The 21,660-nt window shown below is 38.9% G+C and overlaps 2 protein-coding genes across 3 annotated transcripts in view; both read left to right on the forward strand.

The window, feature by feature from the left end:
* The first annotated feature begins 12,641 nt into the window (after window positions 1-12,641).
* kcnj14 (potassium inwardly rectifying channel subfamily J member 14) lies at window positions 12,642-17,412 on the forward strand. Its single transcript, XM_055227659.1, has 4 exons — window positions 12,642-13,599; window positions 13,669-14,085; window positions 15,587-15,904; window positions 17,029-17,412. The coding sequence occupies exons 1-4, from the start codon at window positions 12,982-12,984 to the stop codon at window positions 17,245-17,247; spliced, it is 1,572 nt and encodes a 523-aa protein (XP_055083634.1). The 5' UTR covers window positions 12,642-12,981; the 3' UTR covers window positions 17,248-17,412.
* A 1,326-nt stretch (window positions 17,413-18,738) lies between these two features.
* Window positions 18,739-21,660, forward strand: part of myh14 (myosin, heavy chain 14, non-muscle) — a 64,064-nt gene continuing 61,142 nt past the window's right edge. For both annotated transcript variants that reach the window (XM_055227650.1, XM_055227651.1), the window contains exon 1: window positions 18,739-18,986. The gene's annotated coding sequence lies outside the window, so the exon portion shown is untranslated. The remainder of the gene's footprint in view (window positions 18,987-21,660) is intronic.

The raw sequence follows: 21,660 nt of genomic DNA on the forward strand, positions 1-21,660 counted from the left end.
TGAGTAAAATAAGAATAAAACAAACTTGCAGAATAATATTATTGTAAAGTGCTATTTCTTCAATTTTAGATTACATTTTTACAGTCCATTCTCATAGTTTTCATTATACACAAAGCTATAATCGAAATCAATCTGTCCCTATGCAAAATTAGAAAATCAAATGCATTAAGTATCTGCCAACATCCAATATCAACCGGTACCAGGGCAGAGACTGAAAACAGCATTTATTTCCTTTAAACAAAAAGAAAATAAGACGAAACTGAACCAAATGTGTTATGTAGCTGTTATATCTAAGTAACCACAGAACAATACTACTTTTTGTGACAAGTACATAGTCTTATTACATCAGTTTATTTGTCCAACCAGAATACCACCTCAACCGATATTTGGGAGCCAATATCTGATCCAGCGTTATCCATTGGTTGACATATTTCTCACATATCCTGACTGAAAAACATTTGATCTAAACGTGTTCATACTAGTCCTGGTTTTCTCCTCATTTAATCCTGGTTTAGTCCTGATCTAGTTCTCGCTTAGTACAGTTTTACTCCCAGTTTTGATGTGCTGCGTCTGCAAATGTGAACATAACCTTAGAAATCCTGTTTTTATTCCTCCTGTGTCTTAATTCCGTATACAGCACATTCAAATGAAGGGGCCGCAACCGCTCCAATCAGCATGATAAACACCACTGGCTCCCTAACCCTCCTGGCTGTCCTTGCTTCCTTCTTTCATTTCACTAATTAGCTTTCTCATTTTTGTTGCATTGATACTGACAAATTGGCGACCAGTTGCGCGTCCTTAGTGTAGTACGCTTGATTAAATGGGTGGACGTTTCCGCGTGTGACAAACGGCTGTGGGACGACGCTGATTCACAACTTGTGATGAGTTATTGATTTGCCCTTCCCGCCCTCCGTCCTGCCACATTTAGAGCTGCCAATCAAATATCTCCTGCTCTCTCCATATATAGCATTTTGTCCTTATTGTGTCATAATCAGTCGACGGAATCATAGTTAATAGAGACAGGACGATATATATTTGGACATTTAGCACAGCAGATATTAGCCTTAGATTTCCAGTACAGGTCAGTATGTTGTTTTGGTCAATCTGCTGCCTAAAAAACACACACAAAGCTTTATATTAACACTTTAAACAAAGAAATAGCTGCGCAAACCGTGACTACGCTGTTCTCTTAGGCTTATGATTGAATAAAAGGGGTGTAGGGGTAGTTTGTAGTAAAATTAAATTACATCATTTAGGGAAAATTATCAAATCTAACGATATGCTGCCCAAAAAATACCCCAAAAATCGGCAGAGGTTATCGGTTTTTGGTTGCTTTTGATTCTAAACAATTGGTTTCGGCATCGTCCATGAAAAAAACTCACATCGATCTCTAAGTATTAATGTGACATGGAAGAATTTATATGTTTCTCCTTGACTCTGACTTGTGGCTTTCCTCCGGGCACTCGGGTTTTCCTCCATTAAAGCTCCTGTATTACTCAAGATTGACCCTTGTGTGGAGACCTGTCTCGATAATTACTATATCGACTTATCGTTCAATACATGACACATGGAACAATCATTTTTGGGAGTTCGGTATTTATTATGGAGACTTTTGCCTCGTACTAGTGGGAAATATTTGATTGTTTTTCTATATTATAAGATTTGAGCTGTACATAGTCAAAGTTTTGTTCAGTTTCGTTTCATGCACACATGTTTGAGCAGCCCTTTATTATTAGTCCGTCTACATTTCTCAAAACTCAAAGTGTGATGTCATGAAGTGGTAGTTTTCAAGTTAACAGCTCCTTTTACCTTTTGTTCAGTAGAGATCGGCAATTACGAATGATTCTAATGAAGGTGTATGGAGTTTAAAAACACAGTGGAGCACTTCCTGTATTACCACATGATGACATCACAAGGTGGAACAGAGAGAAGAACTATGCAGGGTTTGTCTGTTAAACGTGTGTGAATGAAACAATATTTTTGATGAGGAAACAACATTATAACAAATCAGAAAATTGTGTAATGTGGGCCCTTTAAACATGCGCAATAGATAAAATCCTCAAGCTAAATTAGTCCTCAGCAAGTCTAGCTCAAGATCTAAAGATGGGCCCCTGGACGCTTGCCTCAGTGCCATTGAAGGATGGGTCAAACGCAGAGGACACCAGAGTGTACCTTACCTTAAATCCACTTGTTAACAGGTTTTAATAATAATAAATGCAGATAAATCCAGGGAAGTGTATATGTAGGTCAGGTATGCCCAAACTGCGGCTCGGGGGCCAAATGCGGCCCTCAGACCAATTTTTCTTGGCCCTCAAGCTTCCAGGTGAATTGGCCCATATTACTTTAAACAGTACTTTTTACTGTATATTTCTGAAAATGTTCTTTAACAAGCCCATATCAAATATTTAATGTGTCCCATTGAGTATGTAAGCATGAATAAAGGTCTAGTGGTTCAGTCTAACTTGTAATAATGACACAGATTTGAAGTATTCACTGTATTTGTGACCAGTCTATGGCCCTCAGTCAGCCCTCAGCTTTGTCTGTGATTTTATATGTGGCTCTTCATGAGAAAAGTTTGGACACCCCTGATGTAGGTGATCTGATTCTTGTGGAGTAATGATATTCTGGTGAAATCGTCATAATGATCCAGTGTTTTTCCGTTTAATGCAGCTCTATTAAGACGAATGATTGACCAGCCGCTGTCATGCTCTGAGTGAGAGACAGGTCAACGCAAGAGTGAAGTGTGAGTAAAGATGGGCAGAATATTGACATATGGAAAGTTATTTTGAAGAAATTAAAACTGCATTTTAGATTTAAACGTGAATATTACTTTCATTATCGCCACTAACACAGAATACGAAACAGAATACCATTTTACACAGCTGACCTCGGGGTTTTGGTCATAAAAAATTGTCTGTGTTAAATTAACAAAATATGTGGTTCAGAGGTTTGTTCGAGACGCTCCACATGGTTTTTCCTACTGCCCCAGTACAGATAGGCCTATATTACATAAGCAGCTTGAGGTCAAATATGTCCACTGTGTACTGTCTGCATCTAATTATAAAGCATTTTACTGTCTGAAAATCAGGATGTGCACTGTTAGCATGCCAGCTGATGTAATGATTAGAATGCTTGGAATGTTTAAGGTAAGTAAGGAATAACTTTGGACCATTTAAAAGTGAGATAATTCTGTTTTTCACGCTTTTAAAACAGTAAAAATCTGGTTTTGCAGGTAACTAAATAGACCTGTTATTATCCCGTTACGGTAAGTTCACTCCTTGTATCGCCCTCGCTCACGCAAACTGCCCCGTAAAACCAGAGTCTTTTAAGTAATTTGTGAGGCCTAATTGCTCTGTCACCTTAAGGTGTGAAGATTAGCCCGTTTTAACTTTCAGAGCAGCTGCTGGTTGAGCCTCAGCTTGTCATTATGGCCTTTTCATCCAGGTGTGTGCTCCTGCTCGCTCTTGTCCAGATCACATTATTACTGTCTCAGCCCTAAAGTGTTTAAACCGTAATGAGGCCATGCTGGTGTGTTCATAGTTTCAGCTTCTTTTTATAGGCGACATTTTGCGGACTTTTCATCAAATACTTTGTTTTTAATTGTTAATTGCTATGGAAGTCCTATTTTTTCCATCTCTCTGAAACCCATGGGTTCAGAGCCATGGGGCAAAAACTGGTCCAAACTGCCCACTGGTGGCGTAGATCTGAACTGCAGTCTTTTTATTTTGTCACAGTTTAGGCCTTCTCTAAATAAATATTTCATCAGAAAAAACCATTAGGCTAATTGAAAAAGAAAATACAGTTTTAATGTGTAGTTCTATCGCCAATAGCCTGATTTTTCCTCAAAATATATCTCAAAATAATGTTAGAATGTGTTGTTATGCAGAATGGTTGTATGCTTCCATATAGACTTTACAAAATTTAAGTTTTACATAGTTAATTGCTATGACCCCAGTTCCTAGTTTCCTCATGTGAGGCCCTGGAGCACGTGTTTGGAGCTGATGGTCTGTGATGCTGCATCTCAAGTGGAAATCTTGTCTTATTTGGGCAGCTCGGAGCCTGTGCACTGCAGGTCATTTTTTGGTTCATTTCACGTTAAAGTGAGTCCGCAGGAAAGTGTCGCCTCTGCTTCAGTCAGACTAAACCTCTGTCCTCACATCACACTGTCCTGAGTGAGCCATGGCACAGTCACTTTTTCTGCGTGTTTTCTGTGTGTTTTGTGTTTTTCCTGTGTGTTTTCTGTGTGTTTTGTGTGCTTTGGGTTTATTGAGTTCCCATCACGTCACTGTCCTGCGCGCTCCTGCCCGCGCACTTTTCCACTCCTGTGTCGCATGTTTCAGTTTCTCGAAACCCACTCTGTTTAAATGAAACGTTTTAGACACAGACATGAGGCTGTGGACATCACTCTGTCCAGTTTCACCGTGAGCCGTGGTCACGTGCATCATCACGCGCCTCAGCTCCTGCTGTTTGCAAAGTTTTGATTTTATTTTTTAATGTTTCTTTAATGTATGTGGCCGGTTTGGTTGTTGAGGAAATGAAAGATGTGATCTGCAAATGCACCGGGAGAACTCTGTATCTGTGCACGTGGACATGACCTGAGTCGATGACCCGAGTGTGATGGGGTCAGGTCCGCGCGCGCTGCACCGGGCTCTGCGTGAGCGCGCACAGTGGTGCCACGCGTGGAACCAATGAGGAGCATCTCACTGCGTTAAACTCGCGTTAAACTCGCATTACACTGGCGCTAAATTGGAGCTAAACTTGCGCTAAACTACTGCGGCTCTTCTGATGATACTCTGTGTCCTGACTGAGCTGTTGGAGCCAGAGTTCTCCCTGAGGTGAGTGGAGCTGCTCTTTTCAGGACTGTTGATGATGCATTAATTATGCTTATTTTGAGAAAAGAATTAAGAAATATTGCTAATCATAGTGTTTTTATAAACTTAAAACTGCTCAAAACTAACTTTTAATTTATAAATAAATGGTTTTAAGTAATCAATAAGGCTCGTCTTGTCTTAGCTCTTACTCTATAACAACAGGCCACTGAAGTCCTGCTGTTTTACTTTGTACAGTGACAGACACTGGTGTTTTAGGAGGAGTGAGCTGGTGTTTTCTCTCATTTGTCCAGGCGTCGTTCAATGTAGAGAAGTCAAAAAACTGTCCAGATGAGAGATGACCATCGCTGAAACCTTCTCTACTTTTGTGAGAAAAAACAGCACAGTGACCTTAGGACTTTGTTTTATCTATTCGTTCGTGTCTCTGCTTTGTTATGGATCACGTCCATCAGGGGGACATTTCAGCATTTCAGCATATTAAAAACCGTTTTATTTCCTCTTGTGACATTGCGATGCCACTCTCCTGCTGCTGCTGTGACGTTGGTATAAACACATGGTCCATCAGATCCATAAAAACCGCATTGATCTGCTAATGCACGAGGTCACCGTGCTTTTGTTGTTTGTACTCACACTTCTGCTCTTACGAAACATGATATTATCAGGAAATCAAACCATCAAGTAAAACATTTTCACATTTGAATAAAAACGGCAGTCCAGCTTCATAGAACAGAAACAAACCGCTGTGTTAGAAATGTGAATGTTTTAGTGCTGTTGTTTCTGGCTCATCAATGCTTCTTATTGACGTCTGTATGTGTGCGCTGATAGGCTGCTCAGGGGTCAGTCGTGTCCTATGTGTTCTGCTGCGGTCCATAGTGTGCAGTTTCCATACTCTTATCTGAAAGATCGTCACCACTTGACCAGTCATGGTAACACATTTCGAAGTGTGCTATTCTGCGGACGTAAATATAGAGGATAAACCGTAATATTGAAACTAATTTATACCACTGACACGAAACCCAAAAGCAGATTTAAACCACAGAAACTACTCTAAATGTACAATATTGCTTAGACCTTCTAAGCCTTCTTCTGTCCTAATTGAAAAAAAATGAAAGAAAAAGAGTAAATTGAAACGTGTAGCCCTGTCTATCAGCCAAATTTTTCCTCGAAATGTATAAAAGAAGTGTTGTTATGCAGAATATGCTATTTATGGATAATATTCTGTTTTAAATTGTTACTTGCTATGACAACAGGTGTATATTTCCTCATTCTGAAACCCATGGATAGTTTGATTGTAGCTTGAACCTCATTTATACCACTGACACAAAACCCAAAAGCAGATTTAGCCAAAAAATAACCCCAAAAAATAAAGCCAAAAAATAACCCCAAATTTCCCAGTCGTGCAAAAAAAAAAAAAAAAAGAGTCTCCACGATAAATATTGAGCCCAAAAAAAATTGTTCCATCTCACATATGTTGAACGTTCAGTGGATATAGTGATCATCGTGACCCAAACTGTGCTCAGAAAACACCAGATGAACAGGAGTTAATTCAAAAACACACAACTGAAACAAAAAAGTTTGAAGTTTTGCATTTAAATGTTAAAGGCAGTGGTGGAAGAAGAACTCGATTTTGTTACTTGAGTAGGAGTAGAAGTACAAATACCAGGGTTAAAAAAAAAAAAAACTCGAGTAAAACTATCACATGGAAAAAATATACTTAAGTAAATGTATTAAAGTACCTGTTTAAAAAGGTACTTCAAGAGTAAAAAGTATGTACTGTATTTTACGCAGATTTTCAGGTGTTATAAAACTTTAACTGTAGTGATTTTGTTAAGTTATTTTTAAGTTATTTCAATTGTTTCTGTTGAATAAACCTTTTTTTTTCATAGCTGATTTTATTTGTATATTTTTGTTTGCTCAGATTATGAACACGTTAAAAATAAACCCTCAGACTTTTCAGCAGGTCTCAAACTGTAATAAAAAGATACAGATACATGCTCAGATACATGTGGTGAAGTAAAAGTAAAAAGTATCCACTGTAAATTTTGAGCACAGTTTTTAGGTATTTGTACTTTATTTAAGTATAGTAATTTACTACTTTTACTTTGTTACATTCCATCAGTGAAAAAAGGCAGATTGAAGTCATGATTCAGTCCCTTTAGCCGAGCCCAGTTCAACTCATATACTTTCATTTCTACTATTGTACAGCACAGTATGAATCCTTACAATCCAAATCAAATAATTAATCATAAAATACAAGCTCTGGCTGACTAAGACGACATAGACCCATTCACAGGTTAAAGGATTACAACATTGACAAAAGTGAATATCTTGCTATTTCTTTGCATTATCCCGACAACATTTTAACAATATATCAAGAAAGTGCTCAAATGTGCCTGTAATTGTCTTGGTTGAGGTTCAAGTATTGAACAAAACGCATATGGACCGAACAAACAACAAGAAATGTGCAGAAATATCAGTTTATAGCCTTGTGTAGACTTTTTATTACATCAGACAAGTGTTTCTCAAACTGTGGTACGAGGTCCTCTACAGCTCTCATATTTGCTGCATTTAGAGTCCAACTTTTAAGTCCTTTTTTGGGTCATTTCTGTGTTAAAATTGCTGTAGCAATAATGTAGTACAATTTTACACCTGTTTTAGCCCAAATTAGATGTAAATAGTCCAATTTTAGACCTGGTTCTGGATCTGGGGCTTGGAAAAATTCTCAGGTGTAATAGTTGTTGTGAAAAGTTTGAGAACCACTGCACCAGATGTTTCTGTTCATTGTATTTTTAGTTGATCTTTTTGCTGTCAGTTTGAATACTTTTAATTATAGACCATAAACTTTGTATTCAAATGTTGCTGTATAATATATAGCCCAAAAAATCCTATCCATTTTTTTGAATACGTGTGCAGTCTCTTCTAGTGTTGTCACGATACTAAAATTTCACGCTCTATTTTGATTCTAAGCTGTTCACTCAATACTCGAGCATTTTTTATCTTCATTGTGGCATCGTAATCGAGTTTTAGTAATATAATTTTATTTTCATTTACAAAATAACAGTATTTCCTTACATGAGGTCTTAGATTTCATATGATTTGAAGCTTTATAACGAGTATGTTTTTGTCCTGTTGATGTGAGTTTTTGCAGTATCGATACTGGCTCAAATGAGTATGTAGTTTCGATATTCGTTTTAGTATATACTGAAACCAATTAATGCCACTGTCCCAACAACCCATAAGCAGATTTAAACCACAAAAATGATTCTAAATCTACAATATTGTTAAAAAAAACACGAGCTGGAAGAAATAAACAGCAGAAGAAACACTTTAGCACTTTGTTTGCATCTGTAATGAGTCATATAAGTTATTAATTCATCCTTTTTACAGCTTAAATCTTATCTTTAAGCCAAGAAATAAACTGAAATTCTGCAGCAGGGCAAAGAAAAAGTCCATGTGATAAAACTAACCCCTAAAAACATTGACCCAGATGTAGTAAGTATCATGACAGGCCTGTTTTAATTTAGTTCCGATACTTTTGACAACCCGAGTCTTCACAGTAAACAGCCCCTCGACAGAAGTGAGTGCAGCGTTAAGACTGTTCTCTGCAGAGTTCAGAGCCGGTGCAGACATCACAGTGGCAGGAGCGAGAGCGGGAGGACACGTGTGGTGAGACAGAAATCATTTTCACTCTAAACTAATCTGTCACATAACACCTTAACATGGGCTGATAATCTGCACAGAAGGAGGTCAGGTCAGAGGAGTACCACTCGAACGGACAAGACAGACGCTTTAAAAGAAATCATTCAAATCGCAAGGTATGAAGTTTATCGTTTATTGGTGTAATGTGGATTTTGAATAGACGGAACTGGCAAATCGCAAAAGCTGTATCTCGTGTTGTGTTATTCTGCGTGAAACTGCTAACTCTGTTGTGTAGATCGTTACAAACATGTTCTGAAATGTGATGTTTGTATTCATTTCTCAGTTCATATTCCAGTCTTTTGTCAGCTCTTTTGGGCACGTTTATAATGTGAACTTTCAACAAAATCTTATCATTAAAACTCGCAAATGTAATCTCAAAGCTTGTCCAAAATATCTATACTTTTCCTCATTTCGTTCAGCCTTATTACTACCATTTATGTGATTAATCTTAGAAAAAGTCATTTAACAAACTGACTTCCGCATCACCTCTTATGAATGTATTGGTCCTTTTTTATTTTCTTTTTGGTATTTAAAGCTTTAGGTTTAAGAAAGCTTTAGTGTCACTAGTGTTTTTTTGTATGAATGTTTTAAACCTAGAGGGTTGTGAAGAAATCTGTGACTGTGGACAGTTGTTTTTCTTTACAGCTCACGTAGAAAAGGGTTTACTGTGACGTTTACTGGGATTATTATAGTTATTATAGTCCATGTATAAAATGGTTTTCATTAGAGGTGAGCAATCTGTCTCACTATTGATAATATAGGAAATGCAAAGTTTTAATTCTGGTTATATCTCAAAATGTGGCAAAAAAGCAGATTTCCATTTAATTTTCCCCATAGACTTAAAAAGAAAATCGAATATTAAGACTTTAAAGGCATCACGGAGGCAAACCAGCTACGTGCTAACTAATATCCATAATGTGAACGAGCGAACGAACCCTAACCCTAAGTGGACGAGGCCGAATAAGATCAATTGTTTTCATCATTATATTTTTGACAAGGCAATTTTATTTGTATAGCACAATTGGTACATAAAGTAATTCAAAGTGCTTTACAGAATAAGAAAGACATTAAAATCACAATACAAACTAATCAAAACATAAATAATCATCATGAAATTAACATTAAAAGAGAAGAGCGACAGTAAAAATCACACTTCTAAACGTGTTCTCATGACTAGGTGTATATAAACATTTCAGAACAGCTGATCCATGTCCCCACCATGAAAATTCCTCCACTTGACTACGCTGAATGTGAGCCTATTGCAGTTTATTACAGGCCCACGCACTCGGCAGCCTCTTGAGCCTCTTCAGCCTCTTGAGCCTCTTGAGCCTCTTCAGGGCCTGTCGTTGGATCTAGTGACACCCGGGAACAGTCACAGCGATAAAGGGCAGAGAATAACTTCATTTAACAGTGTGCGGCAGAGGGCAGAGGGGTCAGAGCACACGTTTACAGTCTGCCAACGCTCCGACGCTACGTGGGCGACTGTGGCTCGACGTGACCTGCTGTAATGGGGAATGCAGCAGTACAGTAACAGTCATGTCGTCTACTCTGAGCAGTGTAAACGGTGAAGAAGGGGGTACGATTAATGTAAATGTGTAGCTAGGCCTGTCACAATAATCACTATATCGACTTATCATTCAGTATATGAAAGCTTCAACAGTATTTTTTGGGGTCAGTATTTATCGTGTGTACATTTTCTTCAAACTACTTGGGAATTTTTGTTGTTTTTGGTGCAATATGATAAGATTTAAGCAGTAAAACGTTGAATTAATAACGTCTGTGACTCATTACAGACGCAAACTAACGACTAAAGTGTTTCATTCTGCTGCTTATTTATTGCAGCTCGTGATTTTTTAACAATATTGTAGATTTAGAGTATTTTTTGTGGTTTAAATCTGCTCTTGCGTTGTGTCAGTGGCATAAATTTGTTTCAATATTATCGTTTATTGTACAGTATATATTTACTTCAGGGATATATCGAACTTTGTTGTTTTACCGTGACAGACCTATGTGTGACTATCTGTAGGAGTCGTATTTATGGGACCAGTGAAGCGTTCATATATGCATAATACTATAATACTAAATAATATAAAAGTAGACACTGTTTACTAATGAGCTACTTATAATAAATTTACCACAATAGACTCAGAAAAGTTTTGTGCAGTGGTGAAAGAAGTACTCAGTTTTGTTGCCTAAGTAAAAGTACAGATACTGGAGCAAAAAAACAAAACAAAAACTCAATTAAAAGTAAAAGTATCACATGAAAAAATCTACTCAAGTGAAAGTATTAAAATACCTGTTTAAAAAATGTACTTAAAGAGTAAAAAGTAAGTCTTTCTCGCAGATTTTAAGATCTAATGAAGCTTCAAATGTGGTGATTTTGACAAAGATTTGAGCTGAATTTTGTTCCAACACAAACAACTGAATTGATAGTTTTTTTTTAATATTTTTGTTTCTTCAAATTATGAACATGTTAAAAATAAACCCTCAGCCTTTTCAGCAGGTCTCAAACTATAATAAAAAATACTTCTACTTTTCAGCTTTGTTCAAAGATGTAGTGGAGTAGAAAGTACAAATACTGCTGTCAAACGTAGTGAAGTGAAAGTAAAAAGTGTGAACATGAACTACTCAGTTACAGTTTAGTCATTAGTTTACTCTGTTTTATTGTACTTAATGGTTTTATTGCATAGTTCCTACTGCTTTTATCCAGCTTCATTGAACAGCACATTGGAGCGTGCGTCTGTTTTTTTAATGTGCTATTTAAACTTGACCTTGACCTGGCTAATGTCTCTGTGCTAACATAATAAAATGATAAAAAGTTTGTTGTGGTGGGACGACACAGCTCTGTTAACGTTACCGCATTTTACATTGTTTATGAATAAGACTTTTGCTGGTTTATTTAGCCTTTATATTAGTAGAGTTATTATTGATAAATATTCATAAGATTCTATGTGTTTTGCAGGTTCCTCTGATCTTCTTAAATCGTCTGAAGGACACGGAGTAGACGATCACGTGACTATCCCCAGCACAGGAACACAGCGATTTGGTCAGTATAAAACTTAAAACCAATACATATAAATACTATACTATAAATACAATACTAAATAGATAGAAGTGAATTTCTTTTGCTATGGACGACTGAGGGATCACACAGATACTATATAATGTGACTATGAAGTGTTTGTATCCAACAGTTTAGGAACATTTAAATATTGATTCTTCAGTAGTGCCCGTTCTAATTGTGTTTTCTGTTCAATTGTTACTGCAGCCCATTAGTTTTAACTCTGTCTTGTTTCTGTTTTAGGAAACTGAAGGATCGAGCGTGTTTGGCAGTTTACTCACTGTGATGTTATTCTGCTCCAAAGCCTGGTTTATTAGCTGGACTCAAGCCAAGATGAATCCTTATGTGACCATTCACTTCAGGAGAGACCTTTTTCCACATTTCTACTTGTTGTAGTCGTCCTCTGAACTCCAAACTGCAGACTCAGGCACCAAGTACTTTTTCATTCTTGGACAATGTGTTTTCCACGTAGCTGAACTGTTTCTTAATGAACTAGTTATTATATTTCTTCAGTTTCGTTTTAACGCTTTTGCCATCACTCCATTTTTGCTCCATGTAGGGTGTGGTTTTAACAGGCGTGCAGAGTTCATTCATACACCTTATGCACAAGTTTGACAACACGTCCGAGATCAGAGACTGATCAGGTGACTTCTCTGCTTCGCGTTTGAGTCCGTGTGTGTTAATTTCTGAAGTAATTTTTCTTTTTCTTTTTCTATGCATTGGTAGACACTTTCTAAACGATACCAGTAGAGTTAGCAACTGTAGACCTGTTAATGCTCATGTTGTTCAAATAGTTGATTGAAAAACTGTTCAAAACACAACTGAACAAAATTTCTAGTTTATTTAAACCACCTACACAGAAATATATATTATATCTTTAAGTAATGGGTGTTTTTATCCCTGTGTCCCACTCAACAGGTTGATATCTGGGAAAGACATTGTAAGAATAGGCATGTTTCTTTCTTCTCGATTTGCATGTTATTAGACGTAATTAACCCTTCGGTCCTCGTGTGAAACCTTGGCAGTCTTACTTTACCGTTGTTGTATTTCAAATATTTGGTCAGTGGCCTGTGATGATTCTTGGCTGTTTTTTTTCCTGGTTTGTCACGTCTCCTGACCTGCATGCTCCGTCCACGCTCAGTCCATGTGGAGTTACATTTGGTCATTTGTCTTTCTTTTTTTTTAATTGCTGTTTTAACCTGATTCTTTTTATTTGCCCACATTATTATTTTCTTAGTTTGTTTTGATGCACCAGCAGAATTCTAAGCAGGAGACTGAACATTAGTGTTGGAGAGAATAAACTCCTGTTGCCACTATGGACTTTCTCAAAAGGTGTTGAACTGTTGCTGCTAAAACTGTATAGGTGCGTTTAAACTGTACAGACTGTCCAGGATGGGGGCCGCTCGTGTGAAGCGGCGCTTTAGTGCTGTGGTGGACGGTCCGGTGGACGAAGAGGAGGTCATGAGGCTGGCACAGAATGCAGCAGACACAGAGGGCAGCCCCACGGGCTCCAGGGGCCCCAGCAGCCCCTCCCCCACCTCACCCACTCTCATGTTCAACGGCAAAGCTCTGTCTCTACAGAGCAACTCCAACAATGCCCGGAGGCAGAGCGCCTTCAAGGACTCAGCTGGAGGAGCAGGAGGAGAGGGCGGAGAGCCAGCCCCAGGCAGAGGGACTGGTGTGGGGGGCACAGAGGACCACTCCTCTCTGTCCTCCGCCTTCACCAACCGCCGCCGAAACAGACGCTCCAGCCGTCGGCCCCGGCAACGCTTTGTGGGCAAAGATGGACGCTGCAACGTCACCTTTGTCAACATGAGCGAGAGGGGCCAGCGCTACCTCAGTGACCTGTTCACCACCTGCGTGGACATCCGCTGGCGCTGGATGCTGGTCGTCTTCACCCTCTCCTTCCTCCTCTCCTGGCTGCTCTTTGGCTTCACCTTCTGGCTCATTGCCTCTGCGCATGGAGACCTCTCCATGGGCCTGGCACTCAGCCCCAGCAGCTCCACTGCAGCAGGAGAGGCTGGGGCTGAGGTAGGAGGGGCTGGGGAGGCTGGGGCAGGAGGGGCTGGGGATGGGGAGGCTGGGGCAGGAGGGGCTGGGGATGGGGAGGCTGGGGCAGGAGGGGCTGGGGCAGTGGCCGATAGAGAGGGGGTGGAGCCCTGCTTCATGCAGGTGACCAGTTTCATGGCAGCCTTTTTGTTTTCTCTGGAGACACAGACTTCTATTGGTTACGGATTTCGAAGTGTGACTGAAGAGTGCCCCCTGGCGGTGGTGGCGGTCGTGTTGCAGTGCATTGTGGGCTGCATCATTGACGCCTTCATCATCGGGGCGGTTATGGCAAAGATTGCTAAGCCCAAGAAGCGCAATGAGACTTTGGTGTTCTCTGACACAGCCGTGGTGGCCATGAGGGACGGGAAACTCTGCATGATGTGGAGAGTGGGCAACCTGCGCAAGAGCCACCTGGTGGAGGCCCACGTCCGAGCACAGTTTCTTAAGGTGAGCCCCGTATGAAGATACATATACACATGCAAATACACATAGACATACAAATAAACATATACATACATATATACATATATACACATATACATGCACATATACATACAAATATGCATACAAATACACATATGCATACACATATACATACAAATATACATAGGCATACATATACATACATACACATATGCATTTAGTACACTACTACACTTTTTATTAAACACACAAAATATATTTCATTCATGTTATGTAATATTGTGCCGCTGCAAAATCAATTGTGTTACCAGGGATAAGTTAATCCAGTCACAAGAGGTCACAAACAACTGCACCTTTAAAGCTGCTCTCGAGCTTTGAGAGGCTTTGATAGGTAGATGCAACTGGGAGGGCATCTGATGTAAAACTGAGCCACATTCATTTTGAAGTCATTGCCCTCTAATTGGGGAAAATATTTACTCTACCAACCCCAGAACGATCTGACTGGAATGATGTATTAGATGCAAGTCATGTTAAATGTATCCAACCCTGAATAAACAACAACATTATAGGGTCATATGACATTTTAATATTTATTTGTTTAGTTTTATATTTTATGTGACTATTTTGTAATAATTGTTTCTGTGTTGTCTGCATATGGGTCAGGATGGTAGAACACAGGGGATAAATCAAATAATATTTCATCTCTCCAAGTTCTCAAAGGCAGATTAAGTTTGTGAGGGTCAAAGAGTGAGCTTTGGTTTCGGATTATGTTAATATTGTTCTGAGAAAATCTTGGTGTGAATGTGGAGTGAATCAATAGTCAGATTGTTCCATAGTGATTCTGAGATCATAGTGTAGACATGAACCAGGGCTGTGCAACTGTTCCAATTTTAATCTAATCAGGATTTAAAATAGTCTCTGTTTGGGGCTTTGGAGCAGATTTCACACTTTAAGGAATAAATAAAACTTTTTGTGTTTTAAATGGCATAGATTTACAGTTTTATGTACAAGAAAAAGTCAAATTGAAGCGATTTTGAATAAATTGTGATCGGTCTATACTTAAAACAACAAGTGATTATGTTTTTCCATATCTCCCAGCCCTACTATAGAGGCTGGGATCGTTGGAAGTAAAATTAGCCAATTTAAAATCAGTCTATGTTAAAAAGTATATATTTTTGCTGATTTTTTTAAATAGTAAATGTATGGGTCAGACCTGGACGACTTTACTAAATGTAACACGTTCTATCTTGCTGTTTTGGTGTTTGCTGTGGTCGCATTTACTTTGTGAATATGTGTGATTTAAGGATTTCACTGTTTTTCGTCATGAAATATTCCCTGAAAATCATGACATTTCTTCTCACACTAAAATTCAATATTATGACATTCCTACTTTAGTTTGACTCAAAAAAAGGGGAAGGGATTTATAACTTAGATAAGGCAGCAGTTACATCAAAATTCCTTGGAAAATGTAATAATGATGATGAAATAGTAAGTAATAATAATCATACATAACTTTTCTTCTCAGTCCAGAGTGACCACTGAGGGAGAGTTTCTTCCTTTGGACAATGTGGACATAAACGTGGGCTTCGACACTGGCACAGACCGAATCTTCTTGGTGTCCCCCGTCACGATTGTTCACGAGATAAACGACGAGTCTCCTTTTTACGAGATGGACCAAAGTGCTCTGGAGAGAGACTCAGAGCTGGAGGTGGTGGTCATCCTAGAGGGCATGGTGGAGGCCACAGCCATGACCACCCAGTGCCGCAGCTCCTACCTGTGCTCTGAGATCCTCTGGGGACATCGCTTCGAACCTGTGCTTTTTCAGAGGAAGGACGGCTACCAGGTCAGACGCAAAAATGGCTAGCCTCATAGCATAACTGCATAAAAGTTAGTTTTTTGTGTCATTCTACTCTCCAGACTCTGTATAGGTGCCATTGGCTCTGTCCTCCGCCAATCTGAGAGATTTTTACAACAAAAAAACAAAATAAAAACACAAAAGCCCAGTCATCTTATTGACATTTAGAGATTTTTTTTTTTTTTTTTTTGGCATTTTTCAGAAAATCTTGAAAAACGATGCTATGAATAGGCATGGGACAATGTTGATATTTGGTGTCATGATTATCACAGCCAAAATAACTGATTAACTAAACTTGTTGACAGTTTAAAAATGTTATGAATATGAATAATTATAATTTGTATATTATGAATAAGTTTCATGTTTAAACTACTTTTATATATTTGTACTGAAAACTGAAAACTATGGTGTAGCGGAGAACATTATGGATAAGTAATTTTTTTCTGAACATTCTGGGGATACAATGGCCATTATATTTGTTGGCGATTATCACGATTATATAAAATGTTCCACAAATTATTATTATTATTATTATCCCACCCCTTGACTATAAGGCTAATTAAATGTGTTTATGTTATTAAATGTGCAAAATGATGAAGCTACAGTGAAGACCTAAAGCAGGGGTGTCAAACTCATTTTCACAAAGGGCCACGTCAACAAAACGGTTGTTCTCAAAGGGCCAGATGTAACTAACTGTAAGATAAATGTCACTAAATGTACCCTAATTGAATGTACAATAAATACTTTTTAATCTTGTTAATCAACCATTTCTATATTTATTGCTTATTCAAGTTACAAATATTGCATATGGATTTGCAAAGACATGAAAAAATGGCTGGTTAACTGTGTATCTAAGGATAAACTGACATTTTAATCATACCTTTAGTCATACCTTTTAGTTTCCTTTGTCGTGGGCCACATAAAATGACGTGGCGGGCCTCATTTGGCCCATGGGCCTTGAGTTTGACACATGTGACCTAAAGGTTTTAAGTTGACCAAGAATTTTGCTGTATAATAAGAGTTGAAAAAAATGTATGCAATTATGGAAATGATTAAAATGTTACAGCTGTGATATTAATGTGTTAACTTTTGCATATTTCTTCTCTTCTTAGGTGGATTACTCGTTTTTTAATCGGACTTATAGAGTTCCCAGTACGCCCTCCTGCAGTGCTAAAGATCTGAGTGAACAGACGGGTATCCACAGCTCACGCTCCTCTTTCTGTTACGAGAACGAGGTCGCCCTTCAGCTTGTGTCCTCTGAACTCGAGCAAAAAACTCCCTCTACACCAACACAGAGAGCATTGCTGTCAGAGCACCTGCACCAGAACTGACCCCATCAGCAAATAAGCAAAATAAAAATCTCGTCAAGATGTCAACAGCAGCTGACTAATCCTGTGCACTGATTGGTCCTGGCAATCTGCCCAAATCTTCAGATACTGTCTCCCATCTGGCCCTTCACCACAGCACTGAGCATAAATCAGCCAGAGGAAGTACAACACTACCCTCTAGTGACTCAAATGGGTAACTGAAAGAAAGACCTTAGATTGTAAGTTCACTTATGGGTTTGTAAATACTTTTGCACATGTGTGATCTCCCATGTCTGGTTTAGGGACTGTCTCAGGAATGTGTCACTTTTAATGAAAGCTTTTCAAATGGTAAGTATTATTCTATTAAATGTACTATTATGAGTGTGTGAGGCTGGTAGGTAACGACACAAGGGGAACTTGGTGGTATTTTGTGTTAACATGGGGACAAATGCATTTTTAATCTATTAAATAATGCAGTTATAGTTTTACAGGGATCAGAACCAATAATAATTTTGGGTCAGTCAGTCACATTCAGGCATTGAGGCAGAGACATGATTTAGCCTCAACAGTTTGTAAAATGTTTCCTGTCTACACTACAACCTCACACGATCATACGAGTACATTATTTTGTATGTTACAAAAGGCTTTATTAACCAAGAGTGTCCAGGGTCGTGCCTTTCGAAGCAATTCACAGAAAATGTCACTGAGTGTGTGCTATTTAAACTACTTGTTTTATTTTTTGTGTCATGCCCATGTCCTGCTTTGTCAGATTGCTCTTAAAGGATTAAAAATATATTGTCTATTTATTGAACAATATTTTCATTATTTAGGAAATTTTAAAATAAAAAAATTGTCTTGTTTATCATTGGGCCAAATTAAATATATTATTAATTTAACTTTGGTAATAGTCATTTGCAAATTGATCCCCATTGTGCTGAGCACAATTCTGATACAGAACAAAAAAATAAACCTGATTATGTCCTAGCTCTGCTGACATGTGATTGTTACATTCACATTGTACATTTATTTGACCATTTAACATTAATTAGTAAAGCAGCTGTATATAGTGTTAATAAAACATGTTTTCTAATGGTTTGTTATTGAGGGCCCCTTATGTATTAGGTTTTTTCCAAACTTCATCATCTATATTGGGGTCCATTCGCACTGCTTTAAGAATTTCCATAGATGTGCTGCCCCCTCGTGGAGACTCCTCGTATCGCCCTGGGTGGTAAACAAAGAGCGCGCATATCTCTGCTCCAGCGCGGCTCGGCACCGGCTCCGGGCGCACGAGTGGCTGCTGGTGCTGTCAGTCACCTTTAGGCCCGCCTCCCGCCGTCACTGATTGGTTCACCCTGGACCACATTGCACTTTGCTTTACGCACTTCGTCACCGCGCCCCTTTAACGCCGCTGAAAGGGCGGACAGCTCCGGCCGCTGCTGGAGCTTTCACGAGGCGGGTTTATGACTCTGCCGCGTCTTTGGATTGGATCAGTCCGTTTATCAGTCTGTTACAGCCGGCCCAACTCGTCTGTGGTTGGCTGGGGAACAGGAAGCGTCCCGCCTGGCCTGAAGCCGCCGCCTTGCCCTCACTGCTGTCGCTCCACTTACCGACAAGTGTGTGCGGCTCCTGTGTGAGAGCGGTGCAATGATAAAAGCCGCATATGCGGTAGGCAATACACCTCAGACAGAAAATACCCCAGAAACCCGTTCGGCCCGGTCCACAGCGCGCCTCAGCCCGATCCACCGTCCGCAGGGGGTCTGAAGGTAAGACCGTTCATTGCTTTTACTCGAATACATCTCACAAATAGCTCTATGATATCCCAAACGTCTCACATTTCGGTGAGGTTGGCTAACCTCGCTAGGTCAGTCTAATTTCGGTAGCTTACTGTCTAAAACTGAGTCAGGGGCCCCTAATTTTGTATAGTCTGTCCCAAATGAAAAGGGTCATTCCAGAGGTTGAACATGTTGGGCTATAATAAATATATACATTATAATAAAGACATAATAATACACCGGCCCGCCCTTTGAACACTGATTGAAATGGTTCATTAAGGCAGTGGCCCATGTGATTGTTCATGTCAAGGTGTGGTTGCCTTCGTCAGTTTTTGTTCAGGGCCGATCAGATGCAGGTGAACTGTGCTTTAGGGGGCTGCAGCGCTCCTTAGGCTCTGCAGAGGTTTATTACACCAGAGGCTTAATATTGTTACCAATATATCCACAGTTACAGATCAGCAGATGTTATCCTGATCCGGCTTGTTAAAAACGCCAAATCGCCAGCCGCGCGCACGCAGACGCACACATTACGCACACATTACGCACAGATCCTTGGACCTCCCGCAGTGAATTACCTCAGTTCAAACCGGGACGGCATTGTCTGGGGGTCTCTTTTAGTGTTTTCTGGGTGTTGCTATGGGCCCAACAGCTGCGGCAAGACGAGTTTTCCTTTTCTTAAGAATTGGCAGCACTGCACCAACCTGTCCTGTCTATTGTGTTGTAATAGTTTTCCTTTAGGGAGCTTACTGGGATTGGTGAGTGCACATCCCATTTTAAGATTGGGTAAATACACTAGAGACAGATCATACATTGTCTCATTTGGGGATTAGGATGACATTTAATATGATTGTAAGTACAGGTGCCAAAATTCTAAGCAGTCCAATCCCACAGTGGAGCACATATTTTCCATAGTGACTAGTACTGGGTGGTGGCAACTCCTTTGTCAACACACCCATCCAGTTACTTTGTAGTAGTAATAGGTATGCAGAGGTCTGAGTAGTATAGCCAAAATTATGCTCAAGTACCACATGGCCTCCTTTAAAGTAATATTACTCAAGTAGAAGTTAAAAAAAGTATTTGTAGTAAATTTAAAATTTAAGAGTTAATATAATCTGACAGACAAAACTTCAAACTATGCGCTATCTCTGGTATTTCTCACACATGGACTAATTGGTTTTTTGTTTTGTTTTGTTTTTTTGCTAGGCCATATCTGAAATGTGTTAGTGTAGTGTGCATAATTATTCAATATTACCATCATAAAGTTTTATCACTTGACAAATGCTTAAAAGCACTTAAGAAAAAGTGAAAGTAAGGAAATCTTGGAGTGCGCTCACACTGATTTAGTCCTGGTTTGATAACAGTTTAGCACCCGTTTGGTCTGGTTACAGTCGAGTTACGAGTCCAGGTGTTGGGTTTAGTTATTGTTTAATCCTAAATTTCAAGAGATGCAAATGTGAAGGAACCAAGGCTTAATTTGAGCTGAAACAAGCCAGAACAGAATCCAGTGTTCTGTCAAGTTATGCTCCCTCATCGACTTTTTAATCGGCTTTTTAATCCCCCCTGTATTTCTATGGGTAAACCTAATTTTCCGATTTATTCATTCTCTCTCGAGAAGCACTATTTTGTGTTTAGTTTTCCATTTGTGAAATTTTAATAGCATTTTAGCTTATGACTCATGATTATTAAACATAGGCCTATTTCAGTTTACTTTATAAATCTTAAAAACTACCAGAACAGACAGACATAAAGTCGTGTTGCTGTTGATCTGTTATAATAACGTCATGACAGCGTTATTTCACTAAATGAACCGTTTACTTTTTTGATCAGGCTAACAAAAAAAAGGCAAATTCCATGTCAAGATATAGAAATATGAATCATTTTGAGGTAAAATTATAATGTGATTTGTGATTTATGTATAAGAAACAACACTTAACTGAGAGTTTTCTTCACTTCTGAGCATGTGCAGTAGTGCGGGGACACAAATCTCAACAAGTGGATCATTTCGACACCACACGGGAAGGAACCCATGAAAGTAAAAGGTCTTTAAAAAGTTCTAAAGTAAAGTAAATGCAGCTATGTAAATGTAAGAGAATGTGTTTGTCTGTGCACCAAATCTGACCATCATCTGATTTCTGGAGTTATCAGAGTATTTCAGTGTCATGTTACAGTTACACATGGTATGAATCATCTTTTTTTCATTTTGCGATATGGCATGAGTAATTTTTTTTTGTTCACCCCTGTGCAGGTTTTGACAGGAAATGTGGTGTTACGCAAATGTGGAAAAGTAAAAAGTGAAAGAGAAAATGTTAAAGATTCAAACTGTTATTTTAAAATTCAGTGTGTTTTATCTTCCAAATTCAACAGTTACTCTAAAAGTTCACAAATTAACACATGTCACGAGGCCCGGTAAGAGAAATTTGGGGTGTTTGGGGCAAAAAGTCTCACCTCGGCCCCCGTCTGATATAAATTAATTGGAAGAAGGTCCAATACTAGGCCCTTAAGACCCTGAGACCGGGATAAAAGTGACCTCTTTGTCCCAACTGTAAACTCTCCTGCAAGTCACCAATGTTTTTGATTGTCAGATATCGGCCTGTAAATCCCCTCCAAAATCAAATCTAATTAAATATTATATTAATATTATTTCTTCTGGCGATGTAAATGCTCT

Source organism: Periophthalmus magnuspinnatus, chromosome 16 (assembly GCF_009829125.3).
Source record: "Periophthalmus magnuspinnatus isolate fPerMag1 chromosome 16, fPerMag1.2.pri, whole genome shotgun sequence".
Classification (NCBI taxonomy): Eukaryota; Metazoa; Chordata; class Actinopteri; order Gobiiformes; family Gobiidae; genus Periophthalmus; species Periophthalmus magnuspinnatus.